The sequence below is a fragment of the Thamnophis elegans genome, chromosome 1, assembly GCF_009769535.1.
Source record: "Thamnophis elegans isolate rThaEle1 chromosome 1, rThaEle1.pri, whole genome shotgun sequence".
NCBI classification, from domain to species: domain Eukaryota; kingdom Metazoa; phylum Chordata; class Lepidosauria; order Squamata; family Colubridae; genus Thamnophis; species Thamnophis elegans.
Window position 1 is genome coordinate 139,119,199 of NC_045541.1, and position 20,700 is coordinate 139,139,898.

A 20,700-nucleotide genomic window follows, 5' to 3' on the forward strand; every position below is an offset into this window, starting at 1 on the left:
GCACGCAAACCTTTGCCTTTTCATTTTCAGGTGAGAATTATTTGGAAAACAACAACAACAACAACAATTCAGTAGATTGAAATACCCGGTGTTCAACTGATGAATAGTGGATCAGCCTGCTGCACTAATATCTTATAGCCAGAGGCAAAATTAAAGAGTGTATATCTATACCCTGACCTATTCTAGTATCAGTATCCCTAACTCTCTCCCTCCTTTCACCTTTTACTAAAAATCCCAATTGTCAATTAAATTTGCTCTTCCTCCTTACCTATCATTCATTCTAAGTAATGTTTGTCTTTAAATCCTTCCATTGAGAGTCTACCCACTTCCTGTAATTCTCTAATTAAGTCAATTTCATAAAAACTACAACTCTTCAAAAGTATTTGGGATTAGCTGGGGATTAAAACTGTAACAGCATGTGGGCAGGAAGGGCAGGGAGAGGGTTAATGTATTCTAATAGGCGCCTCGGATTAGTTGTAACCCTGAGGACCTATCCAATGGGACCAAAGGGGAGGGAAAAGGGCATCACATTAGGGACTGGATATAAAAACTCTTACTTTGAATTCTGGGATGTGTTCTTGGGCCTAGAACTTGTGTTGAAGTCTTGCTCAAGCTCACTGCACTTTGCAAACTCCTTTTTTGTTTTCTTTTATTTTTGTTAATAAAATTCTTTTCTTACCAATCCAAATTTTTGTAAGGATTTATTTCCAACACATCCGAGAAAAGAATGATGTCCATTAAAAAAAAAGCTGGAGAAACATCTTGAGGGCATCATGTAGGAGAAAATTAATATTTAAGATCTTTTTATTTCGCCCTTCTCATTTTCTAGCCTGCTTGCTGGAGTCAATCTAGAAAATAAAATTGGGGATAAAATTTTCATAATTATTACCATTTTCAATATTATGAGCAACAGACTAGATGAACTACTTAGATTTACATACGTTACTGTCTACATTCTTGAAGGCTGGATGTATATAAGAGTGAGCATGTGGATAGATAAATAAAGCAAGAAGAAACTAATGAAAGCCTATGGGGATTCCGTGGAATATATGGGCTGGCAAATCTCCTAGTGACACTTGTTCTACAAGCTAGAGATTACTCGTCAGAAGACTGAATAAACAATTTGTTATCCCCAATGCTCCTGGGACAGTGGTAACAAGATGGAACGTGATCCACATTCTCCTGCATAGAGATTGACAACTCACTAGAACAGGACATTCTGCCTTCAAATGGAAAATAGAAAGAACTGATTATATAAAAGGCAGGTCATCTTGGCCTGCATGGTTCTGAGAACAATCAATGTGATGTATTGAAAGATGACCTAGTCATTTAGTGATTAGGTATGTGAGAAGCTGCAATTGGCACTTCTGACTATAACAATAAACTCATCTGGTCACTTTAAGAAAGGTTCCTCTCGGTAGCTATGCACATGACAAGACTATCCTTTCTCATCTACAAAAATCCAGATTGCAACAAGGAGTCAATTTTATTTTGTCTTTGCTGCCATCTAATGGTGTTCGAAAGCATGGCAATCCCACTATGGTATGTAGCAGCAATGGCGAACCTTTTTTGGCTCGTGTGCCATAAGCAGGGGGAGCACAGGGGGGTTGTGCGCAGGCGTACCACACCCATAATGCAATGCATGACACTCCCAGCGCACATGCGTACCTGACAGGCGCTCCCCTCATTTTTTGCATGTTTTCGCCCTCCTCAAACTCCAGAGGCTCGGGGGGAAAAAAGCCCCCCCCCCCCCGGCCCTCTGGAGGGCAAAAAATGACCCTATGAGCAAACCGGAAGTAACTTCCAGGTTGCTTGTAGGGGCGATTTTAGCCCTCCGGAGCATTCAGGAACCCTCAGGAGGCTTCCCTGAAGCCTCTGGAGGGTCTCTGGGGGATTGGGGGAGGCTGCTTTTGCCCTCCCAAGGCTCCTATAAAGCCTCTGGAGCCTGGGGAAGGCAAAAAATGGCTTTAAAAAAGGCTGAACTCAGCTTGCCAGCGCGCGCATACGCGCTGGCCAGCTGATAGGGCAAACCTTGCGTGCCCTGACAAATGGCTCTGTGTGCCACTTGTGGCATGCGTGCCATAGGTTCGCCATCCCAGGTATGTAGGCTACATACATCCCACAGACTTTTAACTGGAGATACATATGAAATGTTCTCCTGATCTTATACAACCCAAATTCATACCGTTCTGGTGGCACTCTGGTTATAATACAGTATTGCAGGCTAACTCTGCCCACTACCAGGGGTTTGATCCTGACTGGTTCAAGATTGACCAGCCCATCCTTCCAAGTTTGGTAAAATGAGGTCTCTGATTGTTAAGGGCAATATGCTGACTCTGTAAACTATTTAGAGAGGAATGTAAAGCGCTATGAAGCTGTATATAAACCTAAGTGCTATTGCTATTGCTATGTATGAAAAACTAGTTGTGACCTATTTCAATTAGACTTTCAGCTGGAATTTAGCACTGAAATTGCTTTGTCATCTTGGCAGGTGACTATACTGGAAAGTAGCTGGGAAGAGCATGGGTGTTGTTCTCCTGGATCTGAAGCAACTTTGATGTCAGCACCAATGGGTTCCCTTGGATCTCCGTTAGGGCTAGGGATTAGGTCCATGTTTGAACTGGCTTCAGCTGATATTGCCAGGAGAACAGAGGTCAAGTCTTGGCATACGTCAGTATTGGCATGGTGTATGCTTGTGTGATCATGATTTGATTTTAACAAGACATCCATCTCTATCAAATGTGCAATCTCAGAAGAATTCACATATTTCTATATGTGAACAACTTCTTTTTATATATTTCCTATTTCTTAACCACCCTTCTCCTTCAGATTCCTTTTTGGAGGAATATATAGAAATGTGAAGTCCACAGCTTTGCTTAGTTTTCTTTTTGAATAAATAGAGTTAATTGCCAGGAATCTAATTGTACAACATGAGGAGGGATAGTTTTTTCTTTAGTATTTTTATTTTATGAGGTTTTTCCTTTTTTTTAAAGCATAAAATCCTTTTAAAATTATGTCTTATACAATATGAAACCACAGCATTCTTAGCACAGGACAGCAGGGGTCTCCAACCTTAGCAACTTTAAGATTTGTGAACTTCAATTCCCAGAATTCTGGGAGTTGAAGTCCACAAGTCTTAAAGTTGCCAAGGTTGGAGACCTTCCGGTACAGTATGTTGTTGAGGCAACCTGCAGGCTTGATGACCTTTTCTGTTGGAGACCCACCTGACTTTATCACCCAGACTAATTGGGTGAATTTGGATCAGCAATTCTTTCTCAGTCCAACCCACCAGAGTTGTGAGGAACATGGGAGGCAGAAGTATTTGCACATTGGCTGCCTTGAGTTGTATTTAAAAAGGTAGAGTAAAAATTAAATAATGATTCGTAATTCATGTAAGAAGCCAAATCACTAAACTCTGCCTTTTGTTAGCCATTTAACTGATTCTGTTAAAGGAAACCACTGTTTTATTGATGAGGTAATTGTGTATATTCCAGAATTAATGTTAAAAAGGTGATTACGGTATTGGCATAGACATATTTACCTGATGTCACAGGCAGGACAATGGTATGGCTTCACCAGGATTATTTATTTAGCATATGGCATATCATACATGGACTAGCAACATATTGACATTTCACCTGGATTAGAAAAGCATTAAAACATAAATGTTAAAAAGATCTGTTTAAAGATCAGCGACCCCCAATCTTTTGGGGACCAGGGACTGGTTCCATGGAGAGAGGTTTTTGCGTGGACTGGAGGCCTTGGCTGTGGTTTCATGTGCTGCCTGCTTCTCATGGATGGGCTTTTATTTGCACGGCCCAGTTTCTGACATGCCATGGGACTGGTGGTGGTCCACGGACCAGGGGTTGGGACCCCTGGTCTAGGCCATCTAGCCATTTAAGGTGCAGCATCATTTATATTTTTAAAAGGCATCAAATATTGTTCATATCTACCAACCATGACTTCAGTAACTTATTAGACTCAGCACAATACGTAGCAGGATTGCAAATGTGTTGAATTTGAGAAAGAAGATAGATCAGGGTATAGTATGCTTTTTATACACTAAACATTCCTACTTCTGTCTTTGAAATCTTTAATTAAAAGGTTAATTTGATAAGAGCCACTGCCATCAGAGTAAAGAATGGTGCCCCCACCTCCCAAAAAAGCTGGAGGAAGTCTTACCTGAAAGAAGACAGCTTCTTATGAAAGTGCAACTTTACAATTGGTGTTATTTTTTTTTAACTCACAGCAAAATACTTGCTTCAGTAGTATTGCATTGTACAGTTTTAAATAAATAACAGCCAACACTGATAACTGCAGTTATTCAACTGATGCAACTCGGTAATTTTTATTGCAACTGGAAGACAATACATCACAGAACTTTATGGAAGGTTTTGGGAGAGTGTTATTTACAATAATAACTGATAATAAGAGTTTGTCTTTGGCAATATGATTATACATCAAGAAACATAAAATGCAAGTATGCCTCTAGATCAACATTTTTCCATATTTCTGGCTGATTGCACTTGCCTTTGACTGCTCATTTAGGTAAACACAAATACAACTTAACATTTCTGTTTATGTCCCCCATCCAGTTCTCACTTATATTAAAGAAACTGGCAGTTCCATTCAACTAGTACAGCATTTTCGGGGAAAAGAGGAATAAAATCAGAAAACAAAACAAAACAACATAATTGGCTTATTGCTGTACTAAATTAACCTATTGGCCAATGAAGGTCTCATGACCCGCCCCTAAAAGCATTGATATTGTATATATTGGTCTTTTGATTGCTTCATCACTTTTTTTCTGCAGAACAAAAATATTTCAAAAATATTACAGAAGAGTATAAAAATGTACAAATCCATAATGCTTTTTCATACACACAGAAATCATTCCCTACCCCATCTCTTCCAACATTTGACCCCAAGGCAGACTGAAGTAGTGAGTGTGTATAATACAAAAGTGAAACCAGGCTAAATCGATTGATTTTGAAATTCATTAATGAAAGTATTAAACAGACTCCAAGCACCAACATTTTCATCTTAATAGTAGTACTGAAGGGAAAAGTTAAATCAGTGTCAAGCCAAGCCAGAAGAAATCCAAACCTGTAAGGTATATCAGCCATCAGATCTTTTCCTCAGAAATAGACATTAGGACAGAGCAACCCAAATCTCCCCTTTCAGCTTCTGCACACAAATCTATTGGGAAAATATGTGTGCAAATCCACAACTCTTACTTTCTAATTCAATCTCTATCAATTATCTTTTGGGTGAGAAGTTGGATTAGCTGCTCTTCCATAATCAAAAGGTTGTTTGGTAGATATGACTTCTGTTTTTTTTTTTAAAGCTTAACCCTGGGTATTTGGTGTATACTTTGTTGATGCTGGGTATCAGGTGGTTCTCATTCAGAATTGGAAAAAAAACCAGAGGCATTCCCTCATTATCATTGGCAAATAGGTTCAAAAATAAATTTTGTTTTAGGTAAGTATAAGTTTCAAATGCTATTATTGAAAAAAAATAGCCTAAGAAGCTCTATGAAAAAAATGGTTTTAAAACATTTATTTTTAAATTTGAATATTAGCAAAATACAGCACCAGATATTGAATTCAAAGATAGTTTTTGGTAGTGAAGTAGTGCTGGCATGCTGAGTTGTGAAGAATTGCACAGACATAGTTGGCTTTATAAAAATTTCACATCTACAATTTTGCATTTTGATTCAAGAAGAGTTTGGAAAAAGAATTATCCCTGGCTTACCAACATCTCTCCACCCAATTTTCCAGTTAGAACTACAATCAGAAGGGAGGTTTGTATAAAGAAGATGAGTATGAGAATGTTCATATATGTGATAGCATAGAATATTTAGTAAATACTTATAAAATTCAACTTAAAAAAATCCTACACCAAGGCTATAGATTCATAGGAAAAGTAAAATACACGTGGTTAACTATGTTTTAAATTCCTGATAGTAGAAAAACAGACGGTCAGAGGTTGTGCATGGTTCTTTCCATACTGAAGTATTAACATATATTACATATAAATAATAATAAAGTTATTTAATTAGATCACAGTGCTGCATTTATGTGCATAACAGTGTTTTATATATTGCAGGCAGTGTCATGAAATTCACTCACAAACTTAATTACAACACAACCAAAAGAATGACTGACTCTGGTCAGTGAATGGACATTTAACATTTAGCCTAAAATAATTTAGTAGCCAGGAAACCGAATTCCACCACGGTAACTTTCTTATTGAAACCAACTTCAACTCTACATAGTCTGTATGCCTTTTTGAAGGTGACAGAGACTAGCAAGAACCTGCTTGTATAAAGACACAGCACACTGCTTCTGTTGAAGTATTTCCATTTGTCATAGAAAAATGGCTTTCAAATCACTTCTGTTCTCCAAGACAGATTATCTGAATCAAGTGGCAACAACTGCTGACAAGTTTATACAGTTAAACAGATTCTCTTCTGTGACATAAGACACTAATAATAACCCATGAAAGTTTTCAACTTGCCATCTATCCAATGCTATACAGAAATACAGCTAGGAGAACAATCCCGAGAGCAATTTCCAAGAAAGATTTGCAGCTGGCACATTCTGAACAGCTGATCTAAAAGTCAGAAGATTTGTTCCGGTAGATTACTAATCCCACTTTATTTCTAAATCATTTGGATGCACGTCTATTTTTTTTCAGGGAGTGACATATGGATATCCTCACATCACATCTCATTAAGGTTTCATTGTGGATTCAGACCTCCATTCCAGCAGAACTACGTTCAACCTCGTTTATGTTAAAAGTCACAACACGGGTACTCAGAAGTCACCAAAGAACTACAGACTTTGGAGTGTTCAGAATTAAAACACTGTTTGTAAAAGTTGTCATTAAAATAATTTAATGGCAACCTAGATTGATGACAAGAATTCTGCAATGGTCTGCTATGAAAAAATATTACTGAGAATTAAATCACAATCCAAGCTGATGCTGGCTTGAATCCAAATCTTATTCCGACTAATGGGATCCACCTCTGCTAACTGTTCAGGACATGTCCCAATAGCAGTAAGAGGAACAAAAATGAATTTCTCCCATGCCAGAGCTGCAGCCTCTGAAAATTGGAGGATTTTTCAGCATAAAGTGGGAGATGATATTTGGAACTACAAAGGGGCTGGATAATTGACAACAGTTGTTTCTTCTCCCTTCTGTTAAAACCATCTATTAGAACAAAGCTTTGGTGGACAGAGAAAGCCCTTTCATTTATGAAGAGAAATATGGAGTAAACAATTCACTATTTATAGGGAAAAAAATCTTACACATTATTTTGACAATCCACAGTTCCTACAAAAATTATTTGCAGACATAAAAGCTGCCTCAATTACCAAACACATTAATGAACGATGTACAACAAGATAGATGTATATGTTCTGTAAGTACATATACACATTCTCCTTGCATTTTGCCACAATGCATACAGCACAGGACTTGCTCCATTTGCTTAAGGCCTTCAGAGATAATATCTCAGATTGTGCTAAACTTAAAGACCTTCATACAGAAGAATGCAGCTGTGACATCTACAATTCCTAAAAGCTTGAATAATTATGCCTGAATGACAATGGGTTGTGAGTATTACTGGATTATTTTAGTACTCTCTGTGGGAGCAGAGAAAGACGCAAACAGATGTTTATTATTGCTTACATCCCCCAGTTAGGAACATTCCCCTCTCGTATTTCAAATGCCTGAAGTGTAGGAATAAGGATGGGGCTCAACACATAGAGGATGGATTTCACCATGAATAGAAGTAGTATCTGATGTTTTAACTGGGTCCACCTCTTTTATTTTCAGTTGGCACTAAAGATAAGTTGGCACAACAGAATAGTGTTGTGGAGTTTGTTTTAAAGTATTGATTGTGGCTGTACAACTGAGAAGGCAAATTCTTAGTAAATCTTCCATACTTTCTAATAAAATCTAGGTATTTATCTTGCAACCTCAAATGAATTTTGCCTTATTTGTAAAAATATCAACTGTGATCACTTTTTGTATATCAATAGCTAAACATATTTACAGCACATTACTTTTTATTTGACATGTTCAAATTATTGATGTTCAGTCAGTGGGATACAGTCCTGTTGGAAGCATGTTGTACATTTCTGTGGACTTTAGTAGACAAATTGGTTTACTTTGGATAAAATTTTGGGATAATATAATTTCAATATAATAATATACTATATAACCTCAGTTCTCTTTTTACATTGTTGGTATTTTCAAAATGTCAAAACATTGGCCTAAGCAATAAAAATTTGAGTTGGGAATCCTTCCAACATCAACTCTACAACTGAAAAGTTTCACTATGAAATAATTATTCTTTGCAATACATAGCAACAACATATTTTACATTTCATCAGGACTCCATGGCAAGATGTATATGGCACTCTTCTATAAAGAGAAAACTCCTAATTCACTAATGTGGTTTCTTTTCATTAACTCTTAAAATTATTGATGCTTTTAGGCAAATATCAATTCTTTCAGAAGGTAAAGGCAGAAATAGGGATTCTAATTTTGAATATACAAAAAAGTGTCTTGATAGGCAATGCAGAGGTTGAAATTTGCTCTCAAACCTTTGTTAGCTCAAGCCTGATTTGGCACACATTATTTTAAAACCTGTTTGTATCTTTCAGTGGATACTATGTTCCTAGAATATAATTCAATGACAGCTAAAGATATTTCGAATTCTTTCTCAGTTTCTTGCTATTGACTATTCTCAACTCACCTTAATCTCTAAAACCTTAAAAATATCGTCAGTAACATCACTACTTCCATTACTATAACACTATATTTATTTAAAGTAAAGCAGCTAAAATCGAAAGAGTTGCCTTCCTGATACTATTCTTGTGAGGGCTTCCTAGAATGTTCGTTTGATTGTAGCTCCACATTTTCAAGAGGAATTTTATAAGCTGCAGAATCCGATTCTTGACAAGATCACTGTAAAAATCATGTGGAACCCAATGTACAAGTCTTAAAAATAATGTCAAGATTATGGCTGGCTATACTAGTATTTTTTGGGGTGGTGGTGGTATGGAGCCTTATTATAAACTCTACAGTCCATTTACAGGGACTACCACTGCAAAACAGGTATGGCCATAACAAAATTGCTTCTCCATCATGTACTCAAGTCAAGTTGTGAACAAAATGAAAGCCCTTCAAAATGTATCCCTTCTTGGCATATCTGTGTATCTCATTGGTTACAATCTCTCCAAAACCGAATTGTCTATTGTTTCCTCTCTCCCATCTATACAGTAAATTCAGAGTTCTTTTCCTGGAGTCTTAATCATACACACTCACTACTTGCTTTGCCCTCAAAATTATTGCGTAATGTTAATACATGTAAAGACAAAGAAAGGACAACATCTTCAAAAAACAGAGAAGTAGGGGAAGGGGGCTGAATGTGCAGACAAGGCAATATAATTCAACCATCCAAGCCCTACCCGAGCATGAGTTTATTTTTTAATATTGCAGAATAAGTTCCCCAACAGTCAGTATTTGTCCCTGAAAAAGGTTAAACCTTAAACACCTGCTTCCCAAACAAAATAAAAAACAAACCAAAAAAAAAAAAAAAAAAAAAAAACCCCAAAACTAAGCCTATTGGCTTAAAAATTAGAGGCATAGCCTTTTCTCTATTTTTTCTCTATTTATATGAAAATAATTCATGCTTCATGCTAAATACATTATTTACCTTACAAGAACTTTTGTTATCTTTGAATTAAAAAGGGGGGGTTTTATTTTGTACTCCTGAGCCCTCCCGGAAATATATCCATGCAATTTGAATCAGGATCAGTGAATCTGGCTACAGTGGTTATAACTGGAAATATATTGTTATTTTTGCACAATGTATCCTGGCTATTTAACAGGTACAGCGTTTTGAGGAGCACTGTACAGAGTTTTAGTTAAGATTAGGATTTCTTGTCCAACCAAATATATTTGTTTTTTTAAATATAATATAATACTAATGACAGGTTTTGTAGCATATGTATTTTGCTCTTCTCATGAGATCATTTTTTTTATCCTATCAAAAAGGTTTCCTCATTTTGATCCTCTTTAAATATCTACTCATATTTTTATTTTAGATTTGATTGCTTTTCACTCAGGCAGTTAAGAACTCATAGCTTGTTTTCCCATAATATTTTTGCAGGCAGTGCCAATCTTCAGGCTTATGGCTTTTTAAAAAAACATTCTTTTAATTTAAATATAGAAGACAATTAATTGATTAAAGAATATCACTAATCCCCCCAACCCCCTCCACCCTTTTCTCCTTATATTATTGAAACTCATTGCATACACAGTTTCAGTTTCCATAATTTAAAAAGTTAAGTATTAAGTCTTCACATTATGAGCCATATACAGTACATGAAGCTTAAGTTATTCATTACTGTATGAGCAGCTGTTTTAGTGGATATTCCAAGATTTCTATGGCACAAATGCAAGCAAATGCCACTATCTTATTCTTGATTCTGAAGATGGGCCTCTGACTTCCCTCAAATTTATGGAACATGCACACATACATACATACATTAATTCATACATACATTCTCTCTCTCATTTAATTATAAGGCTTTTAAATTATTTTTCTAAGAGCCTGGCCTGGGTCTACCATATTATTCAATTTCTCATTATATAATGTATTTTCAAGTGCCAATTTTTATTCTTCTCACATTAACTGGTGGTTATCACAGCGTATTCAACCATGCATTTCTGACAGAACTGGAGAAAGCAATGGCAATTTTGGCTTTTACTTATTTTTGTCTTCGTGTAATGAAAAGCTTTTGTAAAATTAGATGAGTATCAGTATGAGTTCTATGGCTTCAATCTCCTTTAAAAAAATACAACACAAATATTTTGGGTTCAAAAAGGGGGGAAAGAAAAAAAAGGAAAAAAATGGGAGAAGAAAAAAAAACTGAAGAAAATATTTTCTGATATTGCCACAAATCATTAGAATTCACCTGACGTGCTGAAACAAAATTGTTTTATAAGTTCAGTCAATGGATTTGTTCTCATTTTTCGCCATGTCCTTTTGCTCTTTCTGTCCCTTTGCCGTCCGATTGGTGATGTTGTTCAAACAAGATCGAATTCCTGCCAAATGCAGGAGTGACCCAGCAGCTTCTTTCATCTCCTCATCATCACTCTCAGGGGGTTTCTCCGTGCGTCTCTTTTTAAGAGGCAGTGTGTCACTTGGTACTTTTTTCGCCTTCAATAAATGCTGACGTTTTTTGTGCTGAGAGGGGACCCCGCTATCAGCTACAAAATCCTTGGTCTCTTTTCGGTTTTGCCGTTTGCTCTCATCTTCTGCCTCACTATGGCTCTCGTGGCTATGGAAGTTGACCTCGCTGCTCTCACTACTGTCCCGGTTGCCTTTTGCGACAAATTCATAATGATCATCAGCAGAAGAAGAGGAAACAGAATCACTAGTGGGTGATGTGCTCCTATGGTTGGAAGATTTGGCACTGCTATAGTTATGATCCTCCTTTGGGTCACCACTCACCAATGGAGAACCACACGACTGCTCGCTATCTGTCCTCATTCGGCAATTTGCTATTCCATTCCTGAAAAGAGAAAGAGAAAGAGAGAGAGAGAGAGAAAGAAGCATAGTCAAACTCTTCTGAAAAGCTGTATTTTTTGTGACAACAAAAAGCAAGCAAGTAACGCAGACATCAAAATGCTGGAAGGAGATGGGTAAGCTAGGCACTTTCCTTAGTATTTGTTGGAATCTTAAAACTTTAAGGAGAGCAGAGTCATTAACTCTGCCAGTAGCAATGAGCTATTAATTCTGGATGGCCTGCTGAGGGCAAAATAGATAATTATTATCATTAGGCGCATAAGATTTAATCCGCTTTTCAAAAAAGTCAAATCATTTGAAGAATTATAGATTTAACTGAGCAGACTAAGATAGAACAAAGTCCTATTTAAATTCATTTTGATTTTCATGTATAATGAAGTAATGAATGGAGATAAAGAATAATTTTATGAACCTGTTTGACTGTTAGGATAAAAGGAGTTCGTTTTTTAATTTATTTATTCAGCTATCTATCTTAGATGCATGATCCAAGCATCTAATCACACTTAAAAACAAGATAAACACTAGATAATAAAATTATAAATAGCATCTAGAGCAATTGAGAAAATTTAATCAACAATGTCAACTTAGCCACACATCCAGGATTCCAGATTCAATGGCAAAACCAGGGTTTCAAGGTCTTATGAAAGGCAGTAGAGTTGGGACAAGTCCTTAAACACCAAGGGAATGTTGTTCCACAGGACAGGTGCCATGATATAAAACTTTCTTTTCACCAAATGATACCCCCTAACAGATGGTACCCAGACCATGCCTCTACTATTGGACCTAACTTTAAACTTACACAAAAGCTGAAAATTCTATGCAAAATTTGCATCTCCTAAAATTTCATTATTGATGGTTATAGGTATTAGTGATAATAGCATCTCTAGACAAAACTGTTTTTCTACCACTGAATACACTATCATACAAAATGATAATTAAAAATGCAGAATAATTCATTTTGAGAATTTCATTTTAATTCAAAAGAATGCTGCTGTAATGCATGGGGGAGGAATACATTCTTGTTGTGACATTTTAATAACATGATGACTATGATTTACAGGTGCCCTTAAGTCTGCCATACTTGATTATCAATGCTGAGTAGATTATATACTGTAGGTAATCACCGGAGAGCTAAAAATACAAGGTATTTCAATGATACTTCATTGAAGAGGAGTTACTTTAAGCTTCATTATTATGGTGAGTGTTACTTAAGGCTGCAGTTGGGTAATTCACAGCTGCATCTATCCTATATGAGTTATTGCTATAAGCTGTAGAGCAAGACTGGATAAACATTAGACTAGCTGTTTCAATCATTATTGTTATTTTCTACCATTCAAAACCTAATGCAGTTGTACATATAGAATTAACAATCTTGAAATCCAAGCATTTGTTCCAATATAGTTGTATTAAGCCCAAGGACCAGGACTGCATATAATTTTGCAACACTTTAGACTAAGGGTGTCAAACTTATGTCATCGTTACGTGATGTATGACTTTTATCTCCTTTGCTAAACGGGGAATGAGCATGGCAGCGTGTGACGCATCTGGCCCATGGGCTGTGAGTTTGACACCACTACTTTAAAAAGAGCCATCAGAGGTCATTTAAAAGTTGCAAAGAACTTCTGATTTTTAGTATGTCAGAAAGCAAAATTACTAGATGTGCATTTAATTTCAATTAACATACTGAGTACATAAGGAGTAGAGTGCATATAAGAGACACCATGTGGATTGGAAAAAGTGTATGAGAGGCATCCTGCAGATTAGGAAGGGTGAAAGACAGCATACAAGGGGCACAACATGTGTCAGGGAGATTGTGCACAAGAATGGCACAACAAGGGTCAGGACAATATGTGAGGTTTTGCAGGTATTAGGTATCTCTGAAACAACGACCCAACAGATCATGGATTGTCTAGTAGTATAATAACTGGCCATAGGGGGGAAAACCCTGCTTCTTCAAATATTGTTCTATTTATAGTCCTGGTGCAATTTAAGAAAAAGCTCCTATTCAATTACAAATGGCTAAACTCTAAAATCGTATGAAAAGTTTCTCTAAAACTCCTGGTTTATATAAAGGAAACTTAGCATCTATGGATGATAAATTATGCCGATCTCAGCGTGTGAAAAAAGACAAAGGTGAATCTCCTTCAGTTAATAATAGCTAAATGCAATGTCATTCATGATTGTGCAGGAAGTCAGCTGCATTTACAATGAGGCAGCATCACCAGTGCAAGAACTAAGATTAAATGATGCCAAATACTTAAAGGAAGTCATTCATGTATACATTCAAAGCAAGGTGGTACAGTGGAGAATTTTATTGGCATTCCCTTAAAACCATTTAGTGAGGTTTTAAAGAGAAAGCAAAATGAAGAGATTTAAAAAAATGTTTTTAAATATTTAAATTAAAAAAAATGTTTTAAGATAAAACATTGACATTTTGAGAAAATTGTTAACAGATTATACCAGTTTATGAAAAAAAAATGCTTCCTTTTCATTAGTTTGCATAAAGATGGGGTGTGTGGTTCAATCAAGAGCCTGCATGTTGTAGTAGGGTTGCGGAAGATGATTCTTAAGTTTGAAGATTTTAGTGACATATTTTGATATCTCCTTCATATAAAGAAAAGTCTAAAGGTTTAGAGCTCGTTCTGAGTCAACCTGCTTGTTTTTTCACTTTTGCTTGTTGAATACAGAAAAAGGAGGGAGAATCTTCACTTGGTTGTCAATTTGTGAAAATCTCAGACTTTCAGTTCCCATGCCAGAGTCATTTGCCAGGATCAGATCTTGCAGTCTCATGACCATAGCCAAGGTCATGAAGATATGGTGCCAGGTTTTGATAAAAATATTGGGATTGTTTGTTGTGAGCTTCTGCACAGAACCTGGCACTGGGTACCATGGAAACTAGCTGCTCTTGGGGTATCTCTGTTGGCAACTTACAAGAGATTTGGGTATGGCCATCATTGCTTGGTATGTATCCTTTTCATATTATGCTTTAAAATCTGTTTGTTTGAGTTAATAATGACATTGAACATTTTCTTATCCACTGATATGCTGCATATCTCAGGATTCAAAAGAAGCAAATGCCCTTCTTTTGACCCCTGAAATAAGCAGTTGGCCTTATTTTCCGAGTCTTATTATTTTTGAGTGTGGTCACCTCATGGCTGCTGCTATGTTGCTGTATTTTCGGGAAAGGGCTTATTTTAGTGCATGTGCGCAAAATCCCAATTGGCCTTATTATCTAGGGAGGTCTTATTTTGGGGGAAACAGGGTATTAGCAATAAAGGTTTTGTTCCAAAAGGCAAAAACTAAAAAGGCAGGGGATAAGGGGTGAGAAATTGTACTGCATGGCACGTATTTTTATTTTAACAAACCTATTTGAATGGATATGCTTAAAATACCCCCTCAAATACAAATTGTATTTTAATCAAAAAAAAAAAAAGACAGTGCATTGAGGAAAACAAACCTTTATGCAAGGTTCTGGAAGAATAAATAATAGATCCTGAATGAGAAGCAAAATAGATTTAAAGCATGCAAAGGGACACACATACCATCTGTTGGGAATACCTTAAAAGTAACTATGAGCAGCTGCCACTGCATGACCTCGGAAAAAGACACATAGAGGCTAAGATCTTCCCCAATAGGTGCTATATGTGCATCCATGCAGGCACTGAATATCATTTTGTCTTTTGAAACCAGATCTTTGCACATCCACAAAAATAAGCAACGGGAGCGTTCTTGCCTTTTTGTGAGTGCATAGAAGCCTCCCCCACCCCCCAGTGTGTTCAACAGATGAAATGCATTTATAGGAAAAGCTGCCTAAAAGCCTAAAAGCTTTCCCAAATGAGGTCACTCTGAAATGCAAATGCTGGGCTTGTGGGAACTAATGTGCTCAACAGACACCTTCACTAGTGTTTCCCAGGCTTCCTACGCCATGAGTATAGTTTAGAAAAAATATTTAACAAAAAAAGTTTAACTGTTATTTTGAAAAATGCCTTTGAACCCAGTATGGGTGGGTGGGTGGGTGGGCGTCTGTTACATCCCAGAGCTATGTTTGGAAACATGCCCACTTGCCATGAACGAGGACAAAAGTGAACTGGAAATGAAAATTACAAGAGAACTTGGAGACGTATGTCCAAGTTCCTGACTACTCATACTCTTCCATGGCAGCCATTTTGCAATGGCACCTTCAATATTTATTTATTACATGTATTTTCACATCACCCATATCCCAAAACCACAAATAGTTTATAATAGACTTAAACATGCCACAGTAATGAAATAAAAGACATGATCATCAGCAATATGGATATGAGAATATCAACAAAACATCACATACAATAGCACGTAAAATTAACCTCCAAATATGTTTGCAGAAGTCCAGAAATGCTTAGCCACTCAAAAAGATGCAATACACAAAGACACACACACACACACAATCCATGCTGGTAACTAGTGAAAGCAAGTATCCTAATATCTATCTATCTATCTATCTATCTATCTATCTATCTATCTATCTATCTATCTATCTATCAATCAATCAATCAATCAATATATATCAAAAGGCTGAGATGGGTATTGGGGGAGGGGGAGAGGAAAGCCAAGTAATTGAGAGGACTGGTAATGGGCCTCCTTGGGGAAATTCTCTTGCCCAGGTATCTTCCAATTCTCAGTTCTACTTGCTAGCAGTGATTTGCCAAGATATCAGAGATCTTCACCACATCTACCAGATCCCTCTATTTAAAATGCTTACCAATGAATTCTGATTATCTGCATGTAAACCACATGATTAATCCCTGAAAATAAGTACCTTCTTGAATCTAGGACAATATATTTTTTCAAACGATTCAGCCATAATGAAAGATAAAAACTTTAACACAATTCTGCCAAGAAGACTTGAAGAGTAAACCAGAATATGTTGCTATGTTCAACTGTGCCATGTGATCTATCAACATTTCTCTGTGCTCTGGGTAATCACAATAGGAAGAGCCAGGAATGTGATTGTTGAGCAAGGTGATCATGTGGGCATTTTGTTTAATGACAGGATGGGCTCAATTCTGGGTTTAATTATGGTTGTATATTGAGGACTACCTGTACTTGTATGTTCCTGCATTCTGCAGCTTCCTAGTGAACTTCAAGAACAGTGCCACACAGGATATACTGCACACTTCCTCATGATAAAAGAACCACCAGATATGGATATAAGCTGATAAAGTATATAAGTATATAAGTAACTGTCCACAGACCTCCCAGTCCATAAATCAGTGCAACTGGTACTCAAGATGAATATATGTGGTCTTCCTATTCCTCTAGCAGGAACTATGAGTCCAGGAAAATCCTTGAATTGTACAATTACTTCCAAGCACTGGTACAAGAACTTAAGAGCACAACTTGGCTGAATTGAGACTGAGATGTACAATTGGTATCATCAGCATACTAATGACAGTAGTCACTCCAATCTGATGGGAGTTCCTCATCCAATGGCTTTGCACAGATGTTAAACAGCAAAAGGGAGAGCAATAAGCCCTGTAGGATCATACACAACAGGAGCCTCGGCTTCAGACTCTCTTTCCTGCCAATACTGACTAGAACTGGCCACAGAAAGAACCACTAGAATATGGAGTCCCAATTCTTAATTCTATAGGCAATCCAGAAAGATACCATGATTGATGGTATTTTAAATATTTATTTATTTGGGTCTTGCCTTTATTATTTTTGCAAATAACTCAAGGTGGTGAAAGTATCCAACATACCTTTGTCCTATTTTCCCCACAACACTCCTTGGAATGAGTTGGGCTGTGTGAGAGAGTGACTGGCCCAAGGTAAACCCAGTTGGCTTTCATGGCTAAGGAAGGATTTTAACTCATAGTAACCTGTTTCCTGGCCTGGTGTCTTAATCACTAGATCAAACTTGCTAATAATATCAAAAGAGAGATAAAAAGAACTGAGAGATTACAGCACTCTGTGTCAACTTGCAAAGTGTTTCCATGACTATTATCAAGTTGACATAGAAAAGAGAGAAAAGAGAGAATGCCATGCATATCTTTGGCCAGAGTCAGGTCTCATATTTCTACAGCTGGCATGTGAAATGCGCAAGTTCATAGCCTGCTACAGCACCTTGTTGGTGGATGTGATTTATGACACAGACAGAAGGGAGGAGAGATACAGGGGTAAAGTTCAGATGCCATTAAGTGGAAATCAGATTTGGCTCCGCAGCAGAAGATAATGCCAAAATGTTGCTCCTAATAAATGACTGGATTTCTTTTGAACTTTGTCACGAGGCTCGTAATTTACTTAGGGCATCTTTTGGAAAGTACACACTCTGTCCATGTTCTATCAGAGGTCATCTCATCCACAAGTGCAACAAATGATATATCCATACTATGTCCCGGTGTAAATCTTGATTGAACAGAGTCCAGATAACTTGTTTTCTCTAGGGATCATAGAAGTGTAATCTGACCACTTTCTTAACAAATTTTACTAAAAATGGAAGGTTGGAGAATGAATATTTTTTTAGAAGTGCTGGATCTATAGTGCTGGCTGCTTAAAGAGGAGATATACAACTGCCATCAGTTTTCTACATTTCTATTTCTTAAGCTATGGTAAGATTTTTTTTTCTATAAAATGCCTTAAACAAATACATAAGTTGCTATACTTAGCTTTTTCTTAGGAAAAAGTCATCATAGAATGAAAATTATCCTACAATTTTTTTTGCACATAGGCATTTTTATTGTGCTGTCATAATTGATGTAATTTTTGAGCCTGAATCACAATACCAGTGTATGGGCAAAACATGGTGATTGGCTTCATGTTAGTGAAGTGATGGACAAGGCTGTATACTATCCTCTTATTTGTTCAATCTATATGCTAAATGAACTGTATATTAGAGGAAGCTGGTTTGGAAGAAAATTAATGTGGTTTTAAAACTGGAAAAAGAAACATCAAACCTGTGCTAAGCTTATGACACTACCTTCTTTAATAGACAAAAATGCAAAGGATCTGCACTGCACGTTTTAATAATAAAAATTAAACAACAATGGGAAGAAATAGTATTAAAATTAAATATAAAGCAGATATACTAATGACAATAGGTAAAACAACCAGCTTTAGAATTGGCAATGATAATACTGGAGTGATGGATTGTTTCTGTCTTTTAGGTCAACCATCAACAGCAAAGAAACAACAGATAAAACTAGCATTTGAAAGAGCAGCCATGGAGACCTTAGAAAAGATATTCAAATGCTGTGGTGCACCTACTCCCACAAATAACAGAATTGGACAAGCCATCCCTATGGAAGTGAAAGCTAGATGCTGAAGAAACAGGATAGGAAGAGTATTGACACTGTTGAATTTTGGAGTTGGCAAAGCCTCTTAAGACTCCTGTGAATGACCAAGAAAAGAAACCTACTCAGAGTTCTTATTCAAGGCCCAAATGAGCAGGCTCAAATTATCCTATTCTGGCCACATGTGAAGATCTAGTTCTCTGGAGAAGGCTCTATTACTGGGAATAGTGAAATGAAAGAGAAGAGGACAACTAGCAGTAAATGAACTGAGTCAGTTTCAGTGGCAATGAGTACACTGTTGGAAGATCTGAAAGACTGGGTTATGGATAGATAATTGAGGAGAAAATCGATGCAGTCACTAGAAATTGAAATAAGTAGATTGCACCTAATCAATCAAGAATGATTATATGGTCCTACCTAGTAAAGCACATGCAGGGAAATATTCCTATTGAAAAACTGAAATTGTATATTTGCCAGCTTCTGAGCAATGGAAATATAATTTATAAAAGTTTATCTCATCTATTCTACTTTCTATGCATTCAGTTTTGCTCATTTATTTTCACTCCTTCCTTATCTTTCAACTTCTATCCTATGAACTCTAATATGTATGAGACTAAGTCTGGTATTCTTTTCAGGCAGGCAGACAGTATATGCATGAAAACATAAACACTGACAGAAGTATGGTTTCCAATTAACCTGAAATTTTATTTTATTCTACTTTGGACAGGTCATATTGCAGGTACTATATTCAGTCCTGTCCTCATACTTTAAGAAGCAATTAGAGAAATAGGAAAGGTTCAGAAAATTGCAATAAGGATGTATGGGACCAGAAACTATGTCCTTTGAAGTGTGTGTGTATGTGTGTGTGTGTGTGAGAGAGGGGGGTGGTAGGGGGAGGAAAGAGATGTTAGATCTGAGGAGGAAGAGTGAGGGGAGATCAAATAGCACTTTTCAGAGGCTGTCGTCAGCGTCAGGAAGGCTCCAAAGGAAGTAACTACAAGTGGGGAGCAGGAAGCAGGTGCAGCTGATGCCTACAAATACGGAGCTTCCCTCCGCTTTCCAACCCCAAAATTCCAGAGTGAATTTTGGGCAGCCTTTGAGTGCTCTTGACAAAATCTGCAATAAGAGGTAAGTAACCCAGGCTCATTGGGGGAGGGGAGGGTGTCATCCAATGAACCTCAGCTGGAGAGACACAATGTAGCCTCAGCTGCTGCCCCCTTCCTTAGAGGGCGAGGCTGGAGCACTCGGCCTTTAATCAGGGCTTCTGGCATGGCGCTAGGTGATGGTGCTGGTTGAGCCCTGCTTTGCAAGACAAAGTGGGCGGATGTAATTGCAATTCCAGCCAAGGAATAGCAACTGTGTCTGGCCCAGAGGTTGAGAAGGAACCGGAAGGGTGAAGTGGCTGGGCTGCCTTCTGGCCCGCTGGATTCAGGTTTTTCCTTTGATTGAGGGCTGGCGTGGGCCAGGGCCGAGACAGCAGGTGCCGGCCCCTTGCCATCTCCAGGGTGGCCCCAAGGGCCAAATTTAAACACCTTGTGGGTCAGATCTGGCCCACGGGGCCCTAAATTTGACATGTCTGATTTAGGTAGTTAAGCTTAAAAGACAACAAGAAACATAAAGGCACAATCTCCATTACGTTTCATGTCAAGTCATAGAATTTCTGCTGGTTTTAGTATTTTTGAGTAATTCACATTATCAAAACAATTCTCATTCTATTGCACCTTGATTTTGACACCCAAACATAAAATGGTTACAAAAACTGGCTACATAATTCATTCATTCAAAGACTACAAGTGGCTTGAGCATGGTACAACTGCA

The 20,700-nt window shown here is 37.3% G+C and overlaps 1 protein-coding gene across 3 annotated transcripts in view; it reads right to left on the reverse strand.

Moving 5' to 3' along the window:
- Positions 1–4,315: 4,315 nt before the first annotated feature.
- The window catches only part of FOXN3 (forkhead box N3), a 177,493-nt gene continuing 161,108 nt past the window's right edge, over positions 4,316–20,700 (reverse strand). For all 3 annotated transcript variants that reach the window (XM_032232809.1, XM_032232800.1, XM_032232816.1), the window contains one exon: positions 4,316–11,594. In XM_032232809.1, coding sequence (XP_032088700.1) covers positions 11,027–11,594 — 568 coding nt within the window. In that variant the 3' untranslated portion in view covers positions 4,316–11,026. The remainder of the gene's footprint in view (positions 11,595–20,700) is intronic.